The sequence below is a fragment of the Engraulis encrasicolus genome, chromosome 22 (genome assembly GCF_034702125.1).
Source record: "Engraulis encrasicolus isolate BLACKSEA-1 chromosome 22, IST_EnEncr_1.0, whole genome shotgun sequence".
Lineage (NCBI taxonomy): Eukaryota > Metazoa > Chordata > Actinopteri > Clupeiformes > Engraulidae > Engraulis > Engraulis encrasicolus.
In genome coordinates this window covers 38,035,404-38,055,289 of record NC_085878.1, presented here as the reverse complement: position 1 = coordinate 38,055,289, position 19,886 = coordinate 38,035,404, and the positions used below count along the sequence as shown (strand labels likewise).

The 19,886-nt window shown below is 43.7% G+C and overlaps 1 protein-coding gene across 1 annotated transcript; it reads left to right on the top strand.

Annotated features, from left to right (window-relative positions):
- Nucleotides 1-10,943: 10,943 nt before the first annotated feature.
- On the top strand, nt 10,944-14,383 carry LOC134439164 (proline-rich protein 12-like). The gene is made up of 2 exons (XM_063189032.1): nt 10,944-12,059; nt 12,833-14,383. Exons 1-2 carry the CDS (start codon nt 11,899-11,901, stop codon nt 13,860-13,862), a joined length of 1,191 nt encoding a protein of 396 aa, XP_063045102.1. The 5' UTR covers nt 10,944-11,898; the 3' UTR covers nt 13,863-14,383.
- Nucleotides 14,384-19,886: the final 5,503 nt, after the last annotated feature.

Sequence of the window (19,886 nt, the reverse complement as noted above, 5' to 3'; positions counted from 1 at the left end):
AAGCTTGTCATGGGCACAGCTAAGGGGGTGTGTTAAGAAAAAAAAGGTTAAGAACCACCGGTCTAGAACACACACTACACTCCAGCCATCAGCAATCCAAAAAAGATGCAAACTAAATACACATAGAGTATAACACATTTAAGTTTGTGCTGAATTCCCAAATAATATTATTTTTTATTATTATTATATAGTAGATGGCATGAATTAATATGTATCCTGTGTGCTGCGAGAAATTTATCTTAGCATGTCTCTGCACATGAATGTAACATAGGCCTACTTATGCATATACAGTATGTGTGTGCAGGCCTGTGCTCACTCATGTTTGTGCATGCCAGTGACAGGCTGCCAGTTTGACAACAGTATCTGGAAGCAGTGTTGCCAGATGTGTCTGATCAAATCCCGCCCAAAAGGTTGTCATAAACCGCCAAAATGTGCCAAATTTTACCAAATTCCGCCCAATTTCAACAAATTGCATTGATTTCTACAGCATGGGCCCAAAACTGCAGAAAAAAAAGCCAAATGGCCAATTTTTTCCATTTTTACCCACAGACGGCCATCCCAAGTAGTCCAATTGGGCGGGTAACCGCCCAATCTAGCAACACTGTCTGGAGGAGCTACCTCATATTCACTCTCCTGCTCTACAGCTCTGTCCTCGAGCATTGCAATGACCCCGAGCATCGACCAGGCAGCCAATACAAGAGTGTTGAATTTCCAGAGTAAAATTTCATGGAGTACATTTTTACACTGTGGTGTTTATCGTGGCCTGGCTACACTCATCAGTGTTCCAGGTCAGTGTACATTGTTTAAGTTGTGTCAGTGTAGAGTTAATTTCCAGCTCTGTCCTCGGCCACTGCAATGACCCCGGGCATCGGCCAGGCTGCCATGTCCCAAACACCTTTCACCTCCAGTATACTTACAGAGCCAGTAACTCCTCAGGAGACCTTCTCTCTCTCTCTCTCTCTCTCTCTCTCTCTCTCTCTCTCTCTCTCTCTCTCTCTCTCTCTCTCTTTCTCTCTCTCTCTCTTTCTTTCTTTCTTTCTTTCTTTCTTTCTTTCTTTGTGTGTGTGTGTGTGTGTGTGTGTGTGTGTGTGTGTGTGTGTGTGTGTGTGTGTGTGCGTGTGTGCGTGCGTGAATGTGTGTGTGTGCGTGCGTCTGTGTGTGTGTCTGTGCGTGTGTCTGTGCCTGTGTGTTCTGGGGCATCAGAGGTACAGCTAGCAGACAGAGTCAAGACCTGTGAGGAATGGAAAACAATGGAGACCAAGATACTGAGGAATATAAACACAGTCTCTTTGTCTGAGTATGCATATGTGTGCGTGTGTGTGTGTGTGTGCGAGCGTGCTTGCGTGCGTGCGTGTCAGTGTGTGTATAGTATGGCGTGTGGCACAGCCTGTGGTGTAGTCTACGTAGAAAGTGGGTATACGGAGTAAATTTCTAAATTTCTGGGATGTCAGTATACTCACTTAAAATTGATTGATCCATTGTTTTGAATAGCACAAATATATACAGTATACCCACTTCAAAAAAATCTCAAATATACAGTATACCCACCATAAAAAAGTAGACTACACCACTGGGCACAGTATAAACACGTCGTTGACTTTTTCTAAGAGTCCATGAGCATGTGTGTGTGTGCGCGTGTGTGCATGTGCTCATGCTTGTGTGTGTGAAAGTTCCTTAACGACATGCAATGTCACTGGAGTTTTACTCTTCACTTATCCAAAAAAAGTATGTGTGAATAGGATATGATGCATTCAGCAAATGGCGGGGGACACATCAAATTCATCCGAGGGCCGAAAAAGTCCTCAGAGGGCCGTACTATGAATACAAACCAGAATTTCTCTCTACACTTTAGGCCTATATTGAAGGCAGCCACCTTTAAACTGTTTTACCAGTTTACCACCTTCTCTATAGGTCTCCTGAATATAATTTAATTGTATTGCAAATGTATTTTCTAAGATTCCTTTACAAAAGATTTCATGTGAAGCTGCATGACATTGAAATTATATAGGGGGACAGATAAAACGGCCTTAAGGGCCGCAAAGGGCTCTCGAGAAATAGGTTCTCCACCCCTGGCATAGGTCCTATGTACATGCATACAGTATACAGACTAACATGTTTACTTATCTATGTGTGCCCTATTTATTTATTTATTTATATGCCAATGTACAAACGTACATTATTTATTATTAAAGCATCCATTATACACACTCATTTATATTCATTCATTCATTCATTCATTCATTCATTCATTCATTTCAGTCACTCGTAATATTTTAGCAAATAGTTGCCTGAATGCAATGCCCCGAGTGCATGTGGTGAAGGAGTAGATATATGAAGATGAAGTGATCACATTTTCACCAAAGGGATTTTGTTCCCTCAGATGTGACTCTCCTTCTTAGCAAGAGAGAATGTAATACTTCAAAATAATTACCAAAACTTGCACTCAATTAGACACATTTTTTTCCAAGTAAAAAGAGGTCATTAGAAGATAAACGAAAGAAAAGGATTAAAAAAGAGAGAGTTTGAGAGAGCGATCTCCCTGAGGTGAATCTGTTCTTTTTAACAAAAGAAGTTAAGACTAGTCGAGCTATTAGTGATTTGCTAAAGACACCACGACAGAATGAGAGAAGTTGCACTGTGTTAAAATGACCTAGCTGTATGCCCAGCACCATTAAACCCGGCAGCCCTTTGTCTCTCAGACAAAGACTGAGGCAGAAACAGCGCTCTCATTATCTGTAAATTGTGTTTTAAGTTGTGGCACAGACAGAGAGTTTCCCAGTAATCATTTGTATCAGAAGTAGTTTGAGTTGAAAGCTTACTGGCAGTGGCACGGCATTAGCATTGAGTAGCATTAGTCTTCAAGTCCTTCCCCTGATGAGTTGCCAGCGGTACGTTTTTATCAGTGTCTTCTTTTCAAGCCAGCACTTCTTGGAAATATAACAAAGGTTTTGAAAATGTTATAATGACACATACAGACACAGTCAATGGTGTAACATCATGGTACAACATGTTACTGTTTGACTATTGAAAATCTTCATAATGCTGCCACTCCACATCCAGGGACATGGAACTCTTCTAAAGCATCGGGGAGGAGTAGGTACATGACAAAACAAAAGTATTTTTCAATCATAAAAAAGGAAATGCACTGTATTTTTGCGGTTTTCTTTTTCAAACCTCCAGCTGTGACAGCCAACAAAGAGAAAGTAAGAGCAGGCGGCCAAACATTGATTCGTAAAAATCTGAATCAAGAAAATAGCAGTGTGCAGAAGACCTTGAGGTCTCCAACTTTGCCTTTTTTCTTTAAAAAAAAAATAATCGTCCTGCATGGGGTCCAGTAGGACACCTGCTGTGAGTATGGAAATTCTATACAGTAGCTCATGCTTAGAAAGGTAATTTAGCTGACTCCTCTAGTGTCAAAGTGACAGCACGGCTTCACAGGCCTCCACTTTACTGATGAGTAAGAGTTATTATAGACCTACTGTAGGTGGAGAGGAGGAGGAGGAGGAGGAAGAGGAAGAGGAGGGATGGGGAAGAGGAGGAGGAGGAAGAGGAGGAGAGAACAGGGGGAGAGGAGGAGGAGGATGAGGAGGGGGGAGGAGGAGGAGGAGGAGAGAAATAGAGGAAGGGTATGGGGTGAACAGGGGGAGAGGAAAGGATTGGGAATGGATTAGGATAACGATGATGGGAGGAGCAGGACGGGGGAAGGGAGATACAGAGAGGAGGAAGAGGTGGCAGGAGGAGGAGAGAAGGAGATAATGAGAGGTAGGAAGAGGAGGAGGAAGAGGGATGAAGAGGCAGTAGTGGGAAGTGGAGAGGAAGAGGAGAAGGATAGAAAGACAGAGGGAGGGAGGAAGGCAGGGGGATGAAGAAGAGAGTAGAGGAATGCATGATTAGGGAGGGGAGGATGGGAGAAGGTTAGAGAAAGAGAGGAGGTGGCAGAGGAGTGGAAGAGAGGAGGAAAAGAGAGGTGGCCCTGCACTGACAGAGAAGGAGGAGGTGAAATATGCACAAGTGAAAGAGAGGAACAGATAGAGGAGCGGAAGAGGGTGAGAGAAGGAGGATGGGAGGGGTGGTGGGCATGACTGAAAGACAGGAGAAAGAGAAGAAGAGGAGGAGAGAAGGTGGAGCACATGGCCCTTCTTTGCACTGATAAAGAAGGAGGAGTGGAGAAGGGTGTGAGAAAAAGAGAGGATGAGAAAGAGAAGATAAAAAACAGGAGAGAAGGAGGGAAAGAGAGCATGAGTGAAAGACAGGAAGAGGGAATGAGGAGGACAAGGTACTTGGCCCTTCACTACCAGGCACTGAGAGAGAAGACTGCCATGGGATCCCTCTACAGCTACAGAATGAGGAGGAATGGATAGAGGGTGTGTGTGTGTGTGCGTGCGCGCGCACATGTGTGTGTGTGCATGTACGTGTGCATGTTTGTGTGTGTGTGTGGAAGGGAGAGATTGTGTGTGCGTGCGTGTGTGCGTGCTTGCGTGCGTGTGTGTGTTTGTAATGGAAGCGTAGACCGGACTGGATGTATGGCAGGGAGACGAAGGGTTCAGGAAATGCAATATCTGTTGCCTACTCTGTTGTGTCAGGTGGGGAGTCACACTTTGTAGAACTCAGAGCCTAAAATTGCAAAGTTCCTATAGCTCAGTCATAGAAATCAGAATACACAGTATACTTCATTGAAAATGATTGTGATTTTTAAAGAGGCCATGCCCCACAAAATGTACTTTTTGGCATTTTTGAGTGTGAGATTTTTTTCTTTTGTCGTAAACGTTTTTTTTTTATTTGTTTGATTGTTGTAATAGTAGAAAATTGAATTAAAAAACTGGGTAAACCAGGCCAATTGAAAAAGGAGGTCAAGCTTATGTCAAGTAGCCAGGCTTTGCCCTCCTAGTGACATAACACTTTCAGCGTTGCAACTAGTCAGGTCAAGAGCAATGCAATTACTTCCCACTTTGTCGATAAGCAAACAGCCATAAGCAAACCAAGGGAGGCAAGTCAACCATGCGGTTTGGGAAACATTAATTGTTATGCTCTTGGTCAGACCAAGTCTCGAAGAGATTTGAATGTTGATTATAATCAGGTTTATGTCATGCAGCTTGCACTCATTGGTGAACCACAACAACTGTACTGTCATTGGTCACTATTGTGCATCGGTGAGCCACTACTGTACAGTCATTGGTCATTATAGTGCATCGGTGAACCACTACTGTACAGTTATTGGTCATTATAGTGCATCGGTGAGCCACTACTGTAGAGTCATTGGTCATTACAGTACATCGGTGAGCCACTACTGTACAGTCATTGGTCATTATAGTGCATTGGTGAGCCATTACTGTACAGTCATTGGTCATTATAGTGCATCGGTCAGCCACAACAACTCTACGGTCATCCGTCATTATAGTGCATGCCGTTACCATCAGGGGTGGGAATTACAGAATTATCTGAAAACCATTTTCCTGAGGCTTGTAATGTAAATGTTTTTTTCAGAATTTAAAGAGCCTAGATGTATATACTGTAAATGTTGTGGTGATCATGGATGAATGTATAAATGTACTACAGAATGATTTAATTCACTTAGGTTACTCCACATTACCATTTGATTCCTCACTGTTTTGAGCTAGCCACGTAAGCTACCGTTAGCATTGTACTGAACACAGAGAGTCACAAGGGTATATTAAATAACTTCTTGAATCTATTGAACATTATTACTGCCCTTAAATGTTATCTGGGAACAAAACAATATAAATAATGCCACACTGACACAGCAGTGTGTTTTTTGAATAAAGGATACCCAAGACAATTGTATGCTGTAAACTAGATTATTGGATCACACTGCCTTGACAGCAGTTGGTCTGCATCCTGGCAAAGAGACACCTCGTTTGGCTCAGCATCAATAGCTGTCTTGCTGTTTAGCCTTCAGAGAGTTGTTGTTTTACGTGGAGGTTTAGAACTTGCCCCCACATCACCACCCTGTTTGACTAGCATAACAGGCAGTGCAACAGTGCAATCTTTGCACAGGCAGTGCCAATTTGGAACTATTTATTGGCTACTGCCACTACTTGATTACATCTAGCAATGGGATGTAGCTTCAAATATGCCCTTTAAGGGTAAATATACACTCTGAGGTCTATGGGGTCACTGGTGACCCCATTTGACACTTCTACAATAACACATCTGTAACTCTGTGAGTTTTTGTAATTCGAACATATAAGTGACACCATTAAAAACCTTGCAACTCGTTTTCAAATATATGCTGACAATTATCACATGGAAGGTGACAGGGGGGTGGGGGTCATCGGAGGTGTTACAGGTCCATCTAATTAGTATTCAACTAACAGACAAGGGTGGATAAATGCACGGGCCTACCGAGCCCAAGCCCAGGGGGCCAGAGGTCCCAAGGGGCCAGGCCAACTTGGCCTCACGGCCATGGCCCACACTGGCCTTCAAAACCACCTTCTCAATAATAATCTTTCCAAGGTCCTTCATGTTCCAGCCAATATAGTGTACAATGAACTGGTATAGTCCCTAGGCCAAGTCAGGTCCAGGGGCCTAAGGGGGCCAGAGGGCCAGAGGCCCCAAGGTCCCAAGGGGCCAGGCCAACTTGGCCCTGCAGCCATGACCCAAACCAGCCTTCAAAATCACCTTCGTAGTAATCATCTTTCTAAGGTGCTTCATGGGCCAGGCAATATAATTTACGATGAACTGATATAGTCCCATAGGCCAAGTCAGGTCTGAGGGTAGGGGGACCAAGGGCCAGAGGCCCCAAGGGGCCAGGCCAATTTGTCCCCTTGGCCACGACCCAAAGTGGCTTTCAAAACCACCTTTGCAATAATCATCTTTCCAATTATTTGAGTTCACGAGTTGCTACAATTGATAGTGGTTGCTAAATGACTGTGATGTGTGTAGGCCTACCTACTGTTTGGTGGATCCACATGAATGGCTATGTGACATTAATTTTGTCATCCCAACATCTCAAATCTGAGGGAGTGAGTGAGATGGGATTTTCCATTCCTTGCCCTAAAATTGATTAGATTGCAGGAAATTGCATCTAAAAAAATGCAAATTTCCCCCCACACCCCCTACACAAATTGTCCACCCACATCAACACCCCCTGCCGAAACTGTTTTGCTGTTCTTTTGAGCACACACTGTATGTATATAGTTCTGCGCCACTCTATAGCATAGACAAACTGGTGTGTAGTGTCCAATTTCCTGCCAGCTGTGAGAACTGTACAGGCCTAGTTCTCTTAGCATGTCCAATTAGCAGGGTTAAGGTGCATTGGCAGGGGTTGAGGGGCCAAGACAGTGTCTGGCCCAGGGGGGGCATAATTTCTTAATCCGCCCCTGCTAACTGAGAAACTGGCTTGACATACAATTACTCTTTCACACTTTGTATTGAAACAACAAAACATTTCTAAATGCTCTTTTTACTTTTATGTTGCCGACACTTTTGTTTACTTTTGTTTAGAGTGTGTTTTCTTGCACTGTTTTTGTACAGTTGTGTTTACACTGAATTTAAATAAAACTTGTTTTTATTACATTCACTTTACAGTCATATTCTTTTTTGTTAGGCTTTTCAGAATACAACCATACAGTCTGTGCCACTTTTGCATAGATGTTTACAGTCAGCTGAAATACTTGAGAGTCAAGGTGTTGCAAAGTACCTCAAAGCCTCTGAGAGGCCTTAGACTCCAGAGAGTTATAAAGTTAGAGACTGAAATAGATTTCATTTAAAATTAATTTATTTAATGCAAAAAATATAAATGTACTATAACACTGGAACTTAACTTCATATTAGTGTGGGCGAAACATACCACATGCATATGCTTTGCCTGGCTACACCATTTCCATATTCATCACTTGAGAAGGTATTTTTCTTTCTGTGCCTATTTTTGTTAAATAATGCTAACAACACCTAACTAAAGAGGATAGGATGATGTTTCTTCCCATAACCAGGCCAGATCCAGAGAACCAGAAGCCATTCTGCTGTCATGGATATTCATGTTCCATTATTATGTGCTCAGATTTGCATTCTTTTCCTGAGCCCACCCCATTTAAAATTGCAGATTGTATTTTAATTGGCTTTATCATGACAGTGACGGGGCCAAAATAAGACCCTCACACATGTGCCTAACTTTAATTAATAACACCTAGCACCTGTCTGCTTTCATACAGAAGTCTAGAGGAAGACTTGTCTGAGAGTGGGTTCAAATAGGGAGAGGCTCAGATAGAAAAAAAAAAATGGCGTATGTGAAAGTGAGGAAAGTGAGTAAGAACAAGTGAGGAAGAAGAAGAACCAGAAGAAGAAGAAGAAAGAAGAAGAAGAGGAAGAGGAAAAGAAGAGAAGAAGAACTACTAGTAGAAGAAAAGAGGATTTTTTGTCTTGACTTTATTAACCGCAATAATTCAAAGGCATGTTACAGTATGTAGCTTCAAAAAGTTTTGCAATGGAAAATTGGGGAGCAAAGGGCCTTAGTCCCTGAGGGTCTGCTTAGGGAACATGTTCACAGCATGCCATGTGATCAGTGTGGGAAGTGATTGAGAGCGGCGCTTGACGCAAATAGGTGTGATGGTGCATCCATCGCTTGGCAAGCCGATTGAAGTGTAATGGAGGAAAACCTTATTTTAGACAGGAGCAAGTTCCCACGGCTATTGCAAATAAACTGTTAAGTTGGGAGAGGGGCACAGTGACTCAGATAACTGTCAGATAACTGGCTATGCCATACACCCAGAGCCCCTGTTGTGAATCCAACCCAAGATGATTTTCTGTTCATTTCCCTTCTCTATCCCCCCCTTTTTCCGTTTCCTGTCGCTCTATCACTAGCTGATCAGACTGTACAGTATATTTTTAAAAGAACCAATAACAGGGCTCTTTCAGGGTCATAGACATGACCAGGGTGCGATTTGTTGAACCAGAAGGGGGGATATGTGTCAGATTTTAAGCATTATCAATGGAGTTACATACAGCCACTATTAAAAGCATGTAGGAAAAGTGGGACTATCAATACCAGAAGGGGGGACAATCCCCCGCATCCCCTCCTACAAATCGCACCCTGGACATGACCAAAAGTCAATTTTTTATTGTGACAGCACACAGAGCACAAAACAAAACTGACTTGATGTCTAACCCAGTGGCCAACAGGCAGACAAGGTTAGCACTGGGGGTATGGTGGTATCATAGAGAGTAGAGAGAGAGAGGTTCCATTGGCCCGTTGTTTTCAGGTTCTATTATTGCAAGGGGGAGGGGGGGCACCATTGGTGATGTTGGGATTAGAAGTCCACAAGACACAGGAACACCTTTGTACATTTGCACAACATGATCTCCAAAAAATCAGTGCTCCTGGACACGGATGTTAAGGACACAAAATCTGTGTCCAGGAGCACGGATTTTGCCAAAATTCCGTGCTCCTGAACACGGAATTATTTTCCGTGATGGACACACAGAAGTGCTCTCTCTATACTCCCACAACTCTGTTTCCACAGTCTTGTGTTTTCTCAGGATTTTTCTAATTTCAAATATTTTTTCTCAAAAAAACATTTCTTACTGACAGGTTAGGGTTAGGGATTGTTTTGGTCTGGGCACAGCTATTTTTCTTCCATTCATTATATGAATTTGATAGCCTAGCAACCAACTGGAAAAGGTATTTCTCAAAAATATGTCTTTAATGACAGGTTAAGGTTAGGGAATGTTTTGGTCAGGGCACAACTTAAATAACTATAGCATTAGCATTTGGTATGTATTTTCTAATGATAGAGTTAACACAGTGTTGTGGTAATAGCCTTTAGAAAGCACTTCCGTGTGCCCATCACGGAAAACAATTCCGTGTTCTTGAGCACAGAAAACAATTCCGTGTCCAGGAGCACGGAATTTTAGCAAAATCCGTGCTCCTGGACACGGATTTCGTGTCCTTAACATCCGTGTCCAGGAGCACAGAATTTTTGGAGATCAGGCTGATTTGCAGGTTATCTTTCAACTAGTTGAAATGTTTTTTTTCCATAATTAATGAGCACTGATATACACCATAATAAGAAAAAAACAAAATGAACTCTACTAACTGAATTACATATGTGGCATTAGAATGTTGTGCTCAGTGGAGCACAGTTGAGGTAATCCAGTGATAGGACATTGACATATACATCTTTCCTAGCAAAATGTAAAGCTACAATAATTAGAAGATTGCAAAATGGAGTGGAAAGGGGGACTGTGATAGTGTGACTGTGTTGTGTACTCTGACCAGGCCTGCCGACAGAGGGGGACAAAGGGGTATGTTGTCCCGGGCCCAGGGACATCGGGGGCCCAGAATTGGGTGCCCATGACATTGTATGTACTGGGTAGTGGGCCCTTTCAGATGACTTTGTCCTGGGCCCAGCAAAAGTTGTCAGTGGCCCTGACTCTGACTGTCATGTCCACAACACGAAGCAGCACAACCAGAGAGAGTAGAGAGAGAGAGGTTCCATTGGCCCACTGTTTCCGGGTTCTATTATTGCAAGGGGGAGGGGGGGGGGGAATCCTCCCTCAGGCAGACCTAGGCAAACTTAAGGACTGTTCTATTCATTCTAGGAGCATTATGACACGCCCCTTTAGGCAGACCGGAACCTGGTCACGTTAGGAGCCCATAGCAACCTATTATGTTGGCATATCTCTATATACTTAAAGAATCTCTGGCACAACCCTCCTCTCAGCTATGGGGTTAGAAAAAAATGTTGCTGTGCTGGCTAAAGAGATCACTCTGCATGTACAAATACTTAACTCGGCCATGTGTTTCATGCTGCAAGACAAGCATGCGGTTGAAGATTGTTTTCTTTTCTAGTGAAACCAAACCGAAGGTGCAGGGATGAGGCTCACACAACCATGGACAAGGGAATGACTCTTTGCTCTACGTTCCTCTCCTCTGCACCGCTCTTCCTCACTGTCCTCTCTCTTAACCTCTTAACCTGTCACGCCCACTTCCGGGCCCGTCGACGGTCCCAGTTTTAAAAAAACCAAGTTGCAACAGGACGCATGTTGTTATATTCTATTATGACCAATTTCCAGCCAAACTGACCAACTACCCGTTATTAGTATAGTTTCAACTCGGTGCCCATCAAATTTGGGCAACTTTGATGCAGTTGTTAGCAAGAACAGGCTTTAGTTGTTAGCAAGAACCTAGCTTAGCATTTCCCAGTCATTTGAATAGGAAGTTGCTAAGTGTTAAAAACGATCTCTGTTGACACATTTAAATGTATTTTTACCACACACAAACGGTACAAATAAAGTCACCAACCTTCAAACTGTGCCAATAAGCCATCCAGTATGCTTCCATAGTCCAAAACGATGTTTATTTGCTTGATCGATGTGACGCTAAGAATGGTGCCTTGTGTACATCCACTTTGCTGCATCATCTTCTCTGACATGTTTTCACCACATTTCTTCAAGTTGTCATCTATTGTTACACATGAATCAAAAGCTGACGATGTCCCCTGTAATATTCCAGAGCTATTTTTTGGCGTGGAGCAACGTGTACGGAGAGGCAGACGTCTGTTTCACCTAAGCACAGCATTCTTGTACGCGTCTCGTAGTGAACCTTTATTTTGGTAGTTGACAAGATAGGCTGAGAGGTCACAAACGCTCACCCAAACTTGAGTGACATCTAATCCAGCCAATAGTATGCTTTCTTCTGACAATGTAGGTTGGTCATTCATCCCGATTGGTGAATCCCTCACGTTTTTGACGGCATGCGTATCTGCCGCATGGTTTTGGTTGTCACAACAACATTGGAGTTGCCGCCTACTCTGCTTGCTTTACGCATCGTAGAGCAGCATTTCTCGTCAGCAATTTCGGGTTTGTACTCCCTAAAAGTGTGTGTTGCCTGTGAGTGTGAGTCGTCTGTGCTTTCTGTGAGTCGAGTGTTGTGAAGACATCATGGATGGACGCGGTAGGAAGCGCTATACTTTGGCCGAAATCCACGCTCAACTTTTTGATGACGGCGGGAATGAGACAGAGGATGATGCGGTGTCCGAAGCTGACAGCACCGACTCAGCGCTTCAGGCGTTTGAGGATGGCATAGATGTCGTCCTCGATTTGTAAGTGATCATTTTGTCACTGTATCGTGGAAGGCATAATTGTGTCACTGCATAATGAAAGTGATAATTCTGCTGCTGAATGAAAGTTTAGAACTTTATTGTCCCCATGTGGTAATTGTGCCAGCAGTACAGACGCTGCAAACGCACCAGATATAAACACTGACAGGAATATTAGACAGCAGTATAGTGAGAATACATTTTATTACATTTAATTGATTCCATACATGAATACATACACAAATCATGCAGTCAGAAAGAAAAATGCGTTCACTGTCAGTGTTTCCCATGTCTTTTACCATTTACAGTATTGAATGGCAATGCTGTTTATCATTACTTTGTAAGTTTATTCTAAAGTGCTTATGTCTGCAACTATATGATTAACTGTAATGTAATGATAAATATACTATAACTTGCATTTTGTTGGTGTAGCCAAACTAAATGGATAATGGCAACTTATTCAGCTGACATGCAATTAGCAGTGAGGCAAAAAAAAAAGAAAAAAAAAAAGCATGAACTGTCACATTCATTGTCAGTGCACTCCCATGTCCTGCAGCCTGCTTTACTACAATATGTTATGGCAATTCATACTGTCAATATATAGCCATGATTTATTCTTCAGTCTGTCTTTGTTTCACTGCAGGATACACTGTAATGTAGTGGTAAATGAAATGTAATTTTTTGAAAATGTAATGTAAATGAAAATGTAATTAAAAAAAAACTGTTACATCTAAATAAAAGTATAATTAATGTTGTGTATCCTCTTGTTCATACAGTGAGGAGACATCTGACTCGGATGATGGGAACACATCTGATGACCCTTTGGAAGGGACTTCAACTGCCCCACACCCAGCTGCCTCTCCAACTCCTCCAGCTGCCTCTCCAACTCCTCCAGCTGCCTCTCCAACTCCTCCAGCTGCCAGCAGTGTGCGCATGAGTGGCAGGCGCCGTGATCTCCACCCTGCTCCAACTCCATGCCCTCCTCCAGTTAGTCGTGGTAAGCGCCCCTCAAAAGCCTCTGCTCCAACTCCATGCCCTCCTCCACCAAGCCGTGGTGCTACGAGTGGTAAACGCACCTCACAAGCCCCTGCCTCAACGCCAAGCCGTCCTGCGAAGCGTGCATCCCTGGGTCCACCGCCGCAGGACTCCGACTTCTGGCGTGATGCAACGAGTGAAGACGTGGAGCCTCCACCGTTGCCATTTCGACCCAGGCGCCCTCCAGGACCACAGCTGGACCCTCAGGTAGACTACCGGCCGCTTGACCTGTTCTTATTGTTTTTCAGCAAGGACGTGGTTAGGACCCTGTGCAGGCATACCAATCTCCATGCTGCAAAAAGGGCTGCACAAGGACGAAAGAGGAAGTGGGTCGACATAGAGCCGGAGGAGATGTACCGCTTCATCGGATTGGTCATCTACAAGGGATTGATGAAGTTGCCAGAGATGCGGGACGGATGGAGGAAGGACCGCCTTCACAGTTTTCCCTTCCCTGCATCCGTCATGCCAGGGTACAGATACGAGGTAATCTTCTCAACCCTTCACATGAGTGACCCGGCTGTTGATGCAGCAAATGATCAGCTGAAGGGCCAGCCTGGGCACGATGGCCTCTGCCGCCTCAGGCCGCTGCATGATGACCTCCTGACGGCGTGCAGGGCTTACTTCCACCCGCTCCAGAACCTCTCAGTGGATGAGAGGATGGTAGGCACCAAGTCCCGGATCGGGATGAAGATGTACAGCAAGGACAAGCCAACAAAGTGGGGGTTCAAGCTGTTTGTCTTGGCTGACAGCTCGAATGGCTATACGTCGTAGGAGGTGGTAACAGCACATTGCTTGTTTCAATTTTGCAATCGTTCTGGCTAACGGGGCTCTGGTATGGACTGTTTTATAATATGTTTATACTCCTCCTCAAAGACTGAAGCAGGTTTATGAGGGATGATAGGTCCTACTATTGGTTTATTTGAAATAATGGTACAAAAACCCAATTGTAATATTGTTGTGCTTTGATGCCTATTAGTACTGTGGACATTGTTATGTACCATCTATGTCATTTTAATAATCTGAAAGTGAAAGTGAAAGCCCTTCAAGTGTTGGATTTTACATGCTGAAAACATGTGCAATGAGGAACTGTGGTGTTTTACTGTAATCTGAAATCTAAAAAAAAGGTGATTTTCACATTTTTGTTGTATATAATGATCTGAAATGTAGATTTAATGAAGTTAATAAAAAGCTGGAGTTGGTTGGATGTCTTGCCCCATGTGTCTGCTTCAATTTAAACTCTCAATTGTCAATGTGGAGCATGTAAAACAAAAGCTATTAAATCCTAAACTCATGGTCTAAACACCTCTCCAAAATAGGACATATGGATAGCTTATATGTTTTTTGGAGACGCCTATTAGTACCTGTGGAAATGGCTATGTAAGTCCTCTGTAATTTCACATATCTACTTCAAATTCTGGATCCCACTTGCTCACAACATGGACATAGAGGAAATGTAGTATTTCACTGTGCATACCAAATAACCATCAATGTACACACTGAAAACAAACAAAAAAACAGGCGATTTTCACATTTTCGGATGTTTTTTGTAGTATGTAATGATCTGAAATGTAGATTTAATGAAGTTAATAAAAAGCTGGAGTTGGCTGGATGTGTTCTCCCAAGTGTCTGCTTCAAAATAAACCCTCAATGGTCAATGTGGACCATGTAAAACAAAAGCTATTGCATCCTAAAGTCATGGTCTGAAAACCTCTCCAAAATAGGACATATGGATAACTTATATATATTTTTGGAGACGCCCATTAGTACCTGTGGTATTTGCTATGTAACTCCTCTGTAACTTTACAGATCTACTTCAAATTCTGGATTTTACTTGCTGCCAACATGTGCATTGAGGAAATGTACTATTTGACTCTGCATCTCAAATAACCATCCAGGTACACACTGAAAACTAAACAAAAATTAGGCGATTTTCATATTTTCGGATGTTTTTTTTTATATATAATGATCTGAAATGTAGATTTAGTGATGTTCATAAAAAGCTGGAGTTGGCTGGATGTCTTCTCCCAAGTATCTGCTTCAAAATAAACCCTCAAAGTTCAATGTGGATAATGTTATTCAAAAGCTGTAGCATCCTAAAGTCATGGTCTCAAAAACCTCTCCAAAATAGGACATAATGGGCTCTGCGGTAAGAGGTTAAAGGGGTATGCCACTATTTTGGGGCTTAATACAGTTAAAATCATTGGCCAGGGTTTATAAAGGTGGTGAAGTGTCTTATTTTTCATGTAAGCCGTTGTCTTGCTTTAAGAGAAGTTAAAAGAGGGAGCATGTCGCTAAGCTAGTGAAAGTCAATGGATCCGTGTAGCATGCTACAATGCTACATGGATCAATTGATCAAAATAGTGGCATACCCCTTTAATCTATTCTGCTCGTCTCTGCTACCCCCTACTCTGATGTTTTCACTGTCTGGCTGGGCAGCTACAGTTCAGATAACATCACCACAGGCTAGCTGCTGAGCTCATGGTGCATCATGCATCTGCAGTGGACAGGGCGGGACTGGCCATCTGGCATAGCGGGCATTTCCAGGTGGGCCCCGCACCCTCGTGGGCCCCAATTTTCAGAAATTTCTTTTTAAATTTCTTTTTAAAATTCTGAATTAGGGGCCCACGAGGGTGCGGGGGCCACCATTGAGTCAGTTCTGCATCGCTAATTATGAGGGGCCCCTTTAAGGCAGAGGTGCCTGGGCCCTAGTTCTCCCCCAGTCCAGCCCTGGCAGTGGATTACGTGCTGTTTTGAAAGGCCATTCCAGCATCCCCATGCTGCCGCCTCTCTGTGGCTCAGTGACCTCCTACCCCTCCCCTTCCCCAACCCACTTGGTTCAACTGAGGTCAACAGCTAATCAGAAACATAGGCTTGTAAGTTATAATGAAGAAAGCTCTTAGACACCTGCTTGACATTATAAGAGGTAGTTTTGTATGTTGTTGCCCAAGATGGATGACTCACAGTTATTATGAAAAGTAGTACTCAGAACAGTTAATTACAATGCATTCATTGCAAGGTCTAGTTCCAGTAAATGTCAACATCCAGTGAGAGGTAGTTTTATATGCAATTGGCAAAGATGGTAGAGAGGGAGAGATATCCAAATCACCCAACTATCGATGCCATGTCATCAAATAACCGGGCGGGGTTCTCGTCGACAGCTGTTCAGCAATAAGACCACATCATCAGCGCTGTGAAAGACCTTCACGTTTCTTATGACACCATCTTGAGACAACATCAATTCTGCTGCTGCTGCTGCTGCTGCTGACTGAAAAATGCTCCCACAAGCCCAGTGATTTCTCAAGTCTTTGAGCAGGAAACACACACAAGGGGGCTGTGGAGCCGATAGAGGGGGGACAAAGGGGTCTGTTGTCCCAGGCCCAGGTAAAGGTGGGGCCCATAATCAGTTCTTCATTACATTGCGTGTATTGATGGGAAGGCCCTTTCCTACTATTTTGTCCCAGACCCGGACAAAGCTGTCAGCAGCCCTGCACGAGGGCGTTATGTATTGGGTGGATGGGGGGGGGCGCGTTATGTATTGCATGGATGGGGGGGGCTTCATGTATTGGGTGAAGGGGGGGGGGGATTTATGTATTGGGTGGATGGGAGTGTGTGTGTGTGTGTGTGGGGGGGGTGCTTTTAGATGACTTGCACTTGGCCCCGCCGCCAAAGTTGTCAGCGGCCCTTTCTGTGACTGCGGCGAGACGTGAATACTGCTGATGTTATAATTGCAACATTGTCCATCTGTTAGGAGTAGCTTTCAAGAAGAGAGGAGCTTTAAAGTGCAGAGTCTTCACAGCACTCCCACGACTCATGATCCTGACACGCACCACACAACTCAGAGAGGAGAGGAAAGAGCGCTGCAAAAAGAAAAAAAAAGTCATATCTGTTTAATTGCACAGGAGAGGGAAATGAGACTGTATTAACAAATATGTCTATTTCCCTCAAGAGGGACTATATTTTCAGACTCAAGCTCTCTCTCTGACGCTAGCTGTCTGTTTCTCTCACTCTGTCCAATCTCGCTATCTATGTCTATCTTTATATCCTGCTCTCTTCCATTTTCTCCTTTTTATATGCTCAGGGTGTCGTATGAAGGGGACTACGAGGTTTAGACTGCAGATTTTTTTTCCAGTAAAGTACTTCTAGTTAACAAGGACGGATGGGGGGAAATGGCTGTTTGGATAGATATCCCAGTAGTGAAATGGAGACACTTCACTTTTTTAAACAGCTGAAGCATTATGTGCATTATAACTTCTCCATAAACAAACATTTTCATAACAAGGGGCCTATCTGGGACGCATCAGCCCAGTCCAGGCCGTTAGCCTACTCAGTTAGTCTATTCCCAGAAACCCCCCTCCATTACGCGTCCGTCCCTATCTGAATGTGTCACGGCGGTAATGCGTTAGCCACCCTCCAAAATGCTAAAACGCTCGCTCCGAGTGATTATGTGAAATGGGGGAAGTCAGATTTGAGCCAAATCGGGAGGGCCAGCCATAGATGAAGAGAGTGGCAATGCAATTGCCTTCAATTACGGAGCTAATGGACAGCAGCTTTCCAAAAGCTGACACACCCAAAAGAAGAAGCGGGCAGCCTGAAATAATCATTCATCACCCACAAATCCACGGCCTAGCTACACACACACACATGCTCGACGGCCACACACATGCACGCACGCACGCACGCACGCACGCACGCACGCACGCACGCACGCACGCACGCACGCACGCACACACACACACACACACAGCACAAAGCTGGAGTGCACACACACACACACACACACACACACACACACACACACACACACACACACACACACACACACACACACACACACACACACTAAAACTCTCTCTCTCTCTCTCTCTCCTCTCTCTCTCTCTCTCTCTCTCTCTCTCTCTCTCTCTCTCTCTCTCTCTCTCTCACACACACACACACACACACACACACACACACACACACACACACACACACACACACACACACACACAGAGAGACTTACTTCCGGGGCTCATTTTTCTCAATATGCTGAGGAAGCAGCTATACTGAGGGGCGATATATAGGCAGAGGTATAGGCAAAGAGGAGGTGGAAATGGCAATAATATGCACTACACTGCATACAAACTGCCTTAAAAGCCAGGTGTTTTCAGCGGAGAGGCTGGTTTTATTGTTTGTTTGCCGGCAAGAGGAATGTTAATGGACCCAGCTTGTTTTCAGCATGCTACATATCATCAGGAATGTTACAACAGCAGTGTGTTGGCTTTTGCTGCATTTGCACGTAAATGTGTCTATGGTGACAGAAACACAAACTGACTGACGGCCCTGAGGAGAGAAAAAAAAACATCTCATAAATAGTCCAACAGTAATTGCTCGTTTTGATTTTTACTCAATTGATTGTTGACATTGTACATATAATTCATGTAATTTCATATAATTTATATCTACTGCATTAATCTTATGGCCTATATATGTTTGTAAACACGAGTGCGCGCACGCACGCACGCACGCACACACACACACACGCACGCACGCACGCACGCACGCACGCACGCACGCACGCACGCACGCACGCACGCACGCACGCACACACACACACACACACACACACACACACACACACAAACGCGTACGCAGTTGCATGTAGATACCGGCCCCTGTGTATGTACTGTATGTATGTGTTGTATAAATGCTAATGTTTTCCTGTTGTGTTCCGACTATGACAGCTTTAATGGATGTGACACACCTATATACACAGTGATGGAATAGCTACATATCGGACTAGCAGCATAACCAGGGGAGATTAAGATGGCCTGGGGCCCCTAGGCTACAAGTTGATGTGGGGCCCCCTGGAAAGCAAATTTTGCTACAAATTCACATGGACAGTGTCATAATTACATGCTAGGAATTAGGGACAACACGTCTACTAACTGTAGTCAACATGACAGATGAGTTTTTCAATATTGCATCTTGTCATAATTCTGCAATTTCTCACTTTTGATCAATCGTGGGCCCCCTGGAAGGTGGGGGCCCCTAGGCTGCAGCCATATCTAGCCGGTGCATTAATCCGGCCCTGAGCATAACACAAACTACAGAGCACTAGCAGCATAACACACACTACAGAACAACACAACAACACAACATGACCTCTCAGCACCCTCTGTGGCTGGACACATCTTCAGGCAGGTACAGTATATAATCAGAACCGTTTGCTGCCATCAGTGTCAGTGAGTGTTGAGATCAAGCAATTGTAAAGCATTGTGAAAATGCAGCCTCAGGCTCTTTGGGCTGATATACATGCTGACACACACCATAGAGAAACTCGAGTCAATATGGTGCATTTTTATTCTTGTTTTTGTTTTACTTTTCATTGATAAAATATTTCTCTTATTCTTATCCTCTATAACATGGGCACTTCAAAGTGCACTATCCAGTATAACACTATGTCCTTAAACTATAATAAGCTATGCTATACTATACCATTTATTTAAATGTTCTTATTTTCACTACTTGTACTTATCCAGCATATGTAAATGACTTGCCAGTTGTGTCTTGAACAAGATAACCAATACAGGAGGTCAGAACATTGACTCTGAAAGGCACTTAGCTTGAACAAAGGATCTCCTATCTATCCTGCTATCAAACATTGATGTCAGACGTCTATCAAATACGGATGAAATGGACAGGACATCAATGAAGAAAGCACTGCAACTGATACAGCTAATGGACGTGAAGAGAATGCATTACAAATAGCTTATGTTACACTGCGGATAAAGAGGTTGACTTATTTTGCTGAGCAAA

Bases quoted from the DNA above. Each gene is read 5' to 3' on its own strand.
- LOC134439164 (XM_063189032.1), top strand. From the start codon at position 11,899: ATGGATGGACGCGGTAGGAAGCGCTATACTTTGGCCGAAATCCACGCT. The intron at 12,060-12,832 runs GTAAGTGATCAT...TTGTTCATACAG, and splicing joins ATAGATGTCGTCCTCGATTT to TGAGGAGACATCTGACTCGG.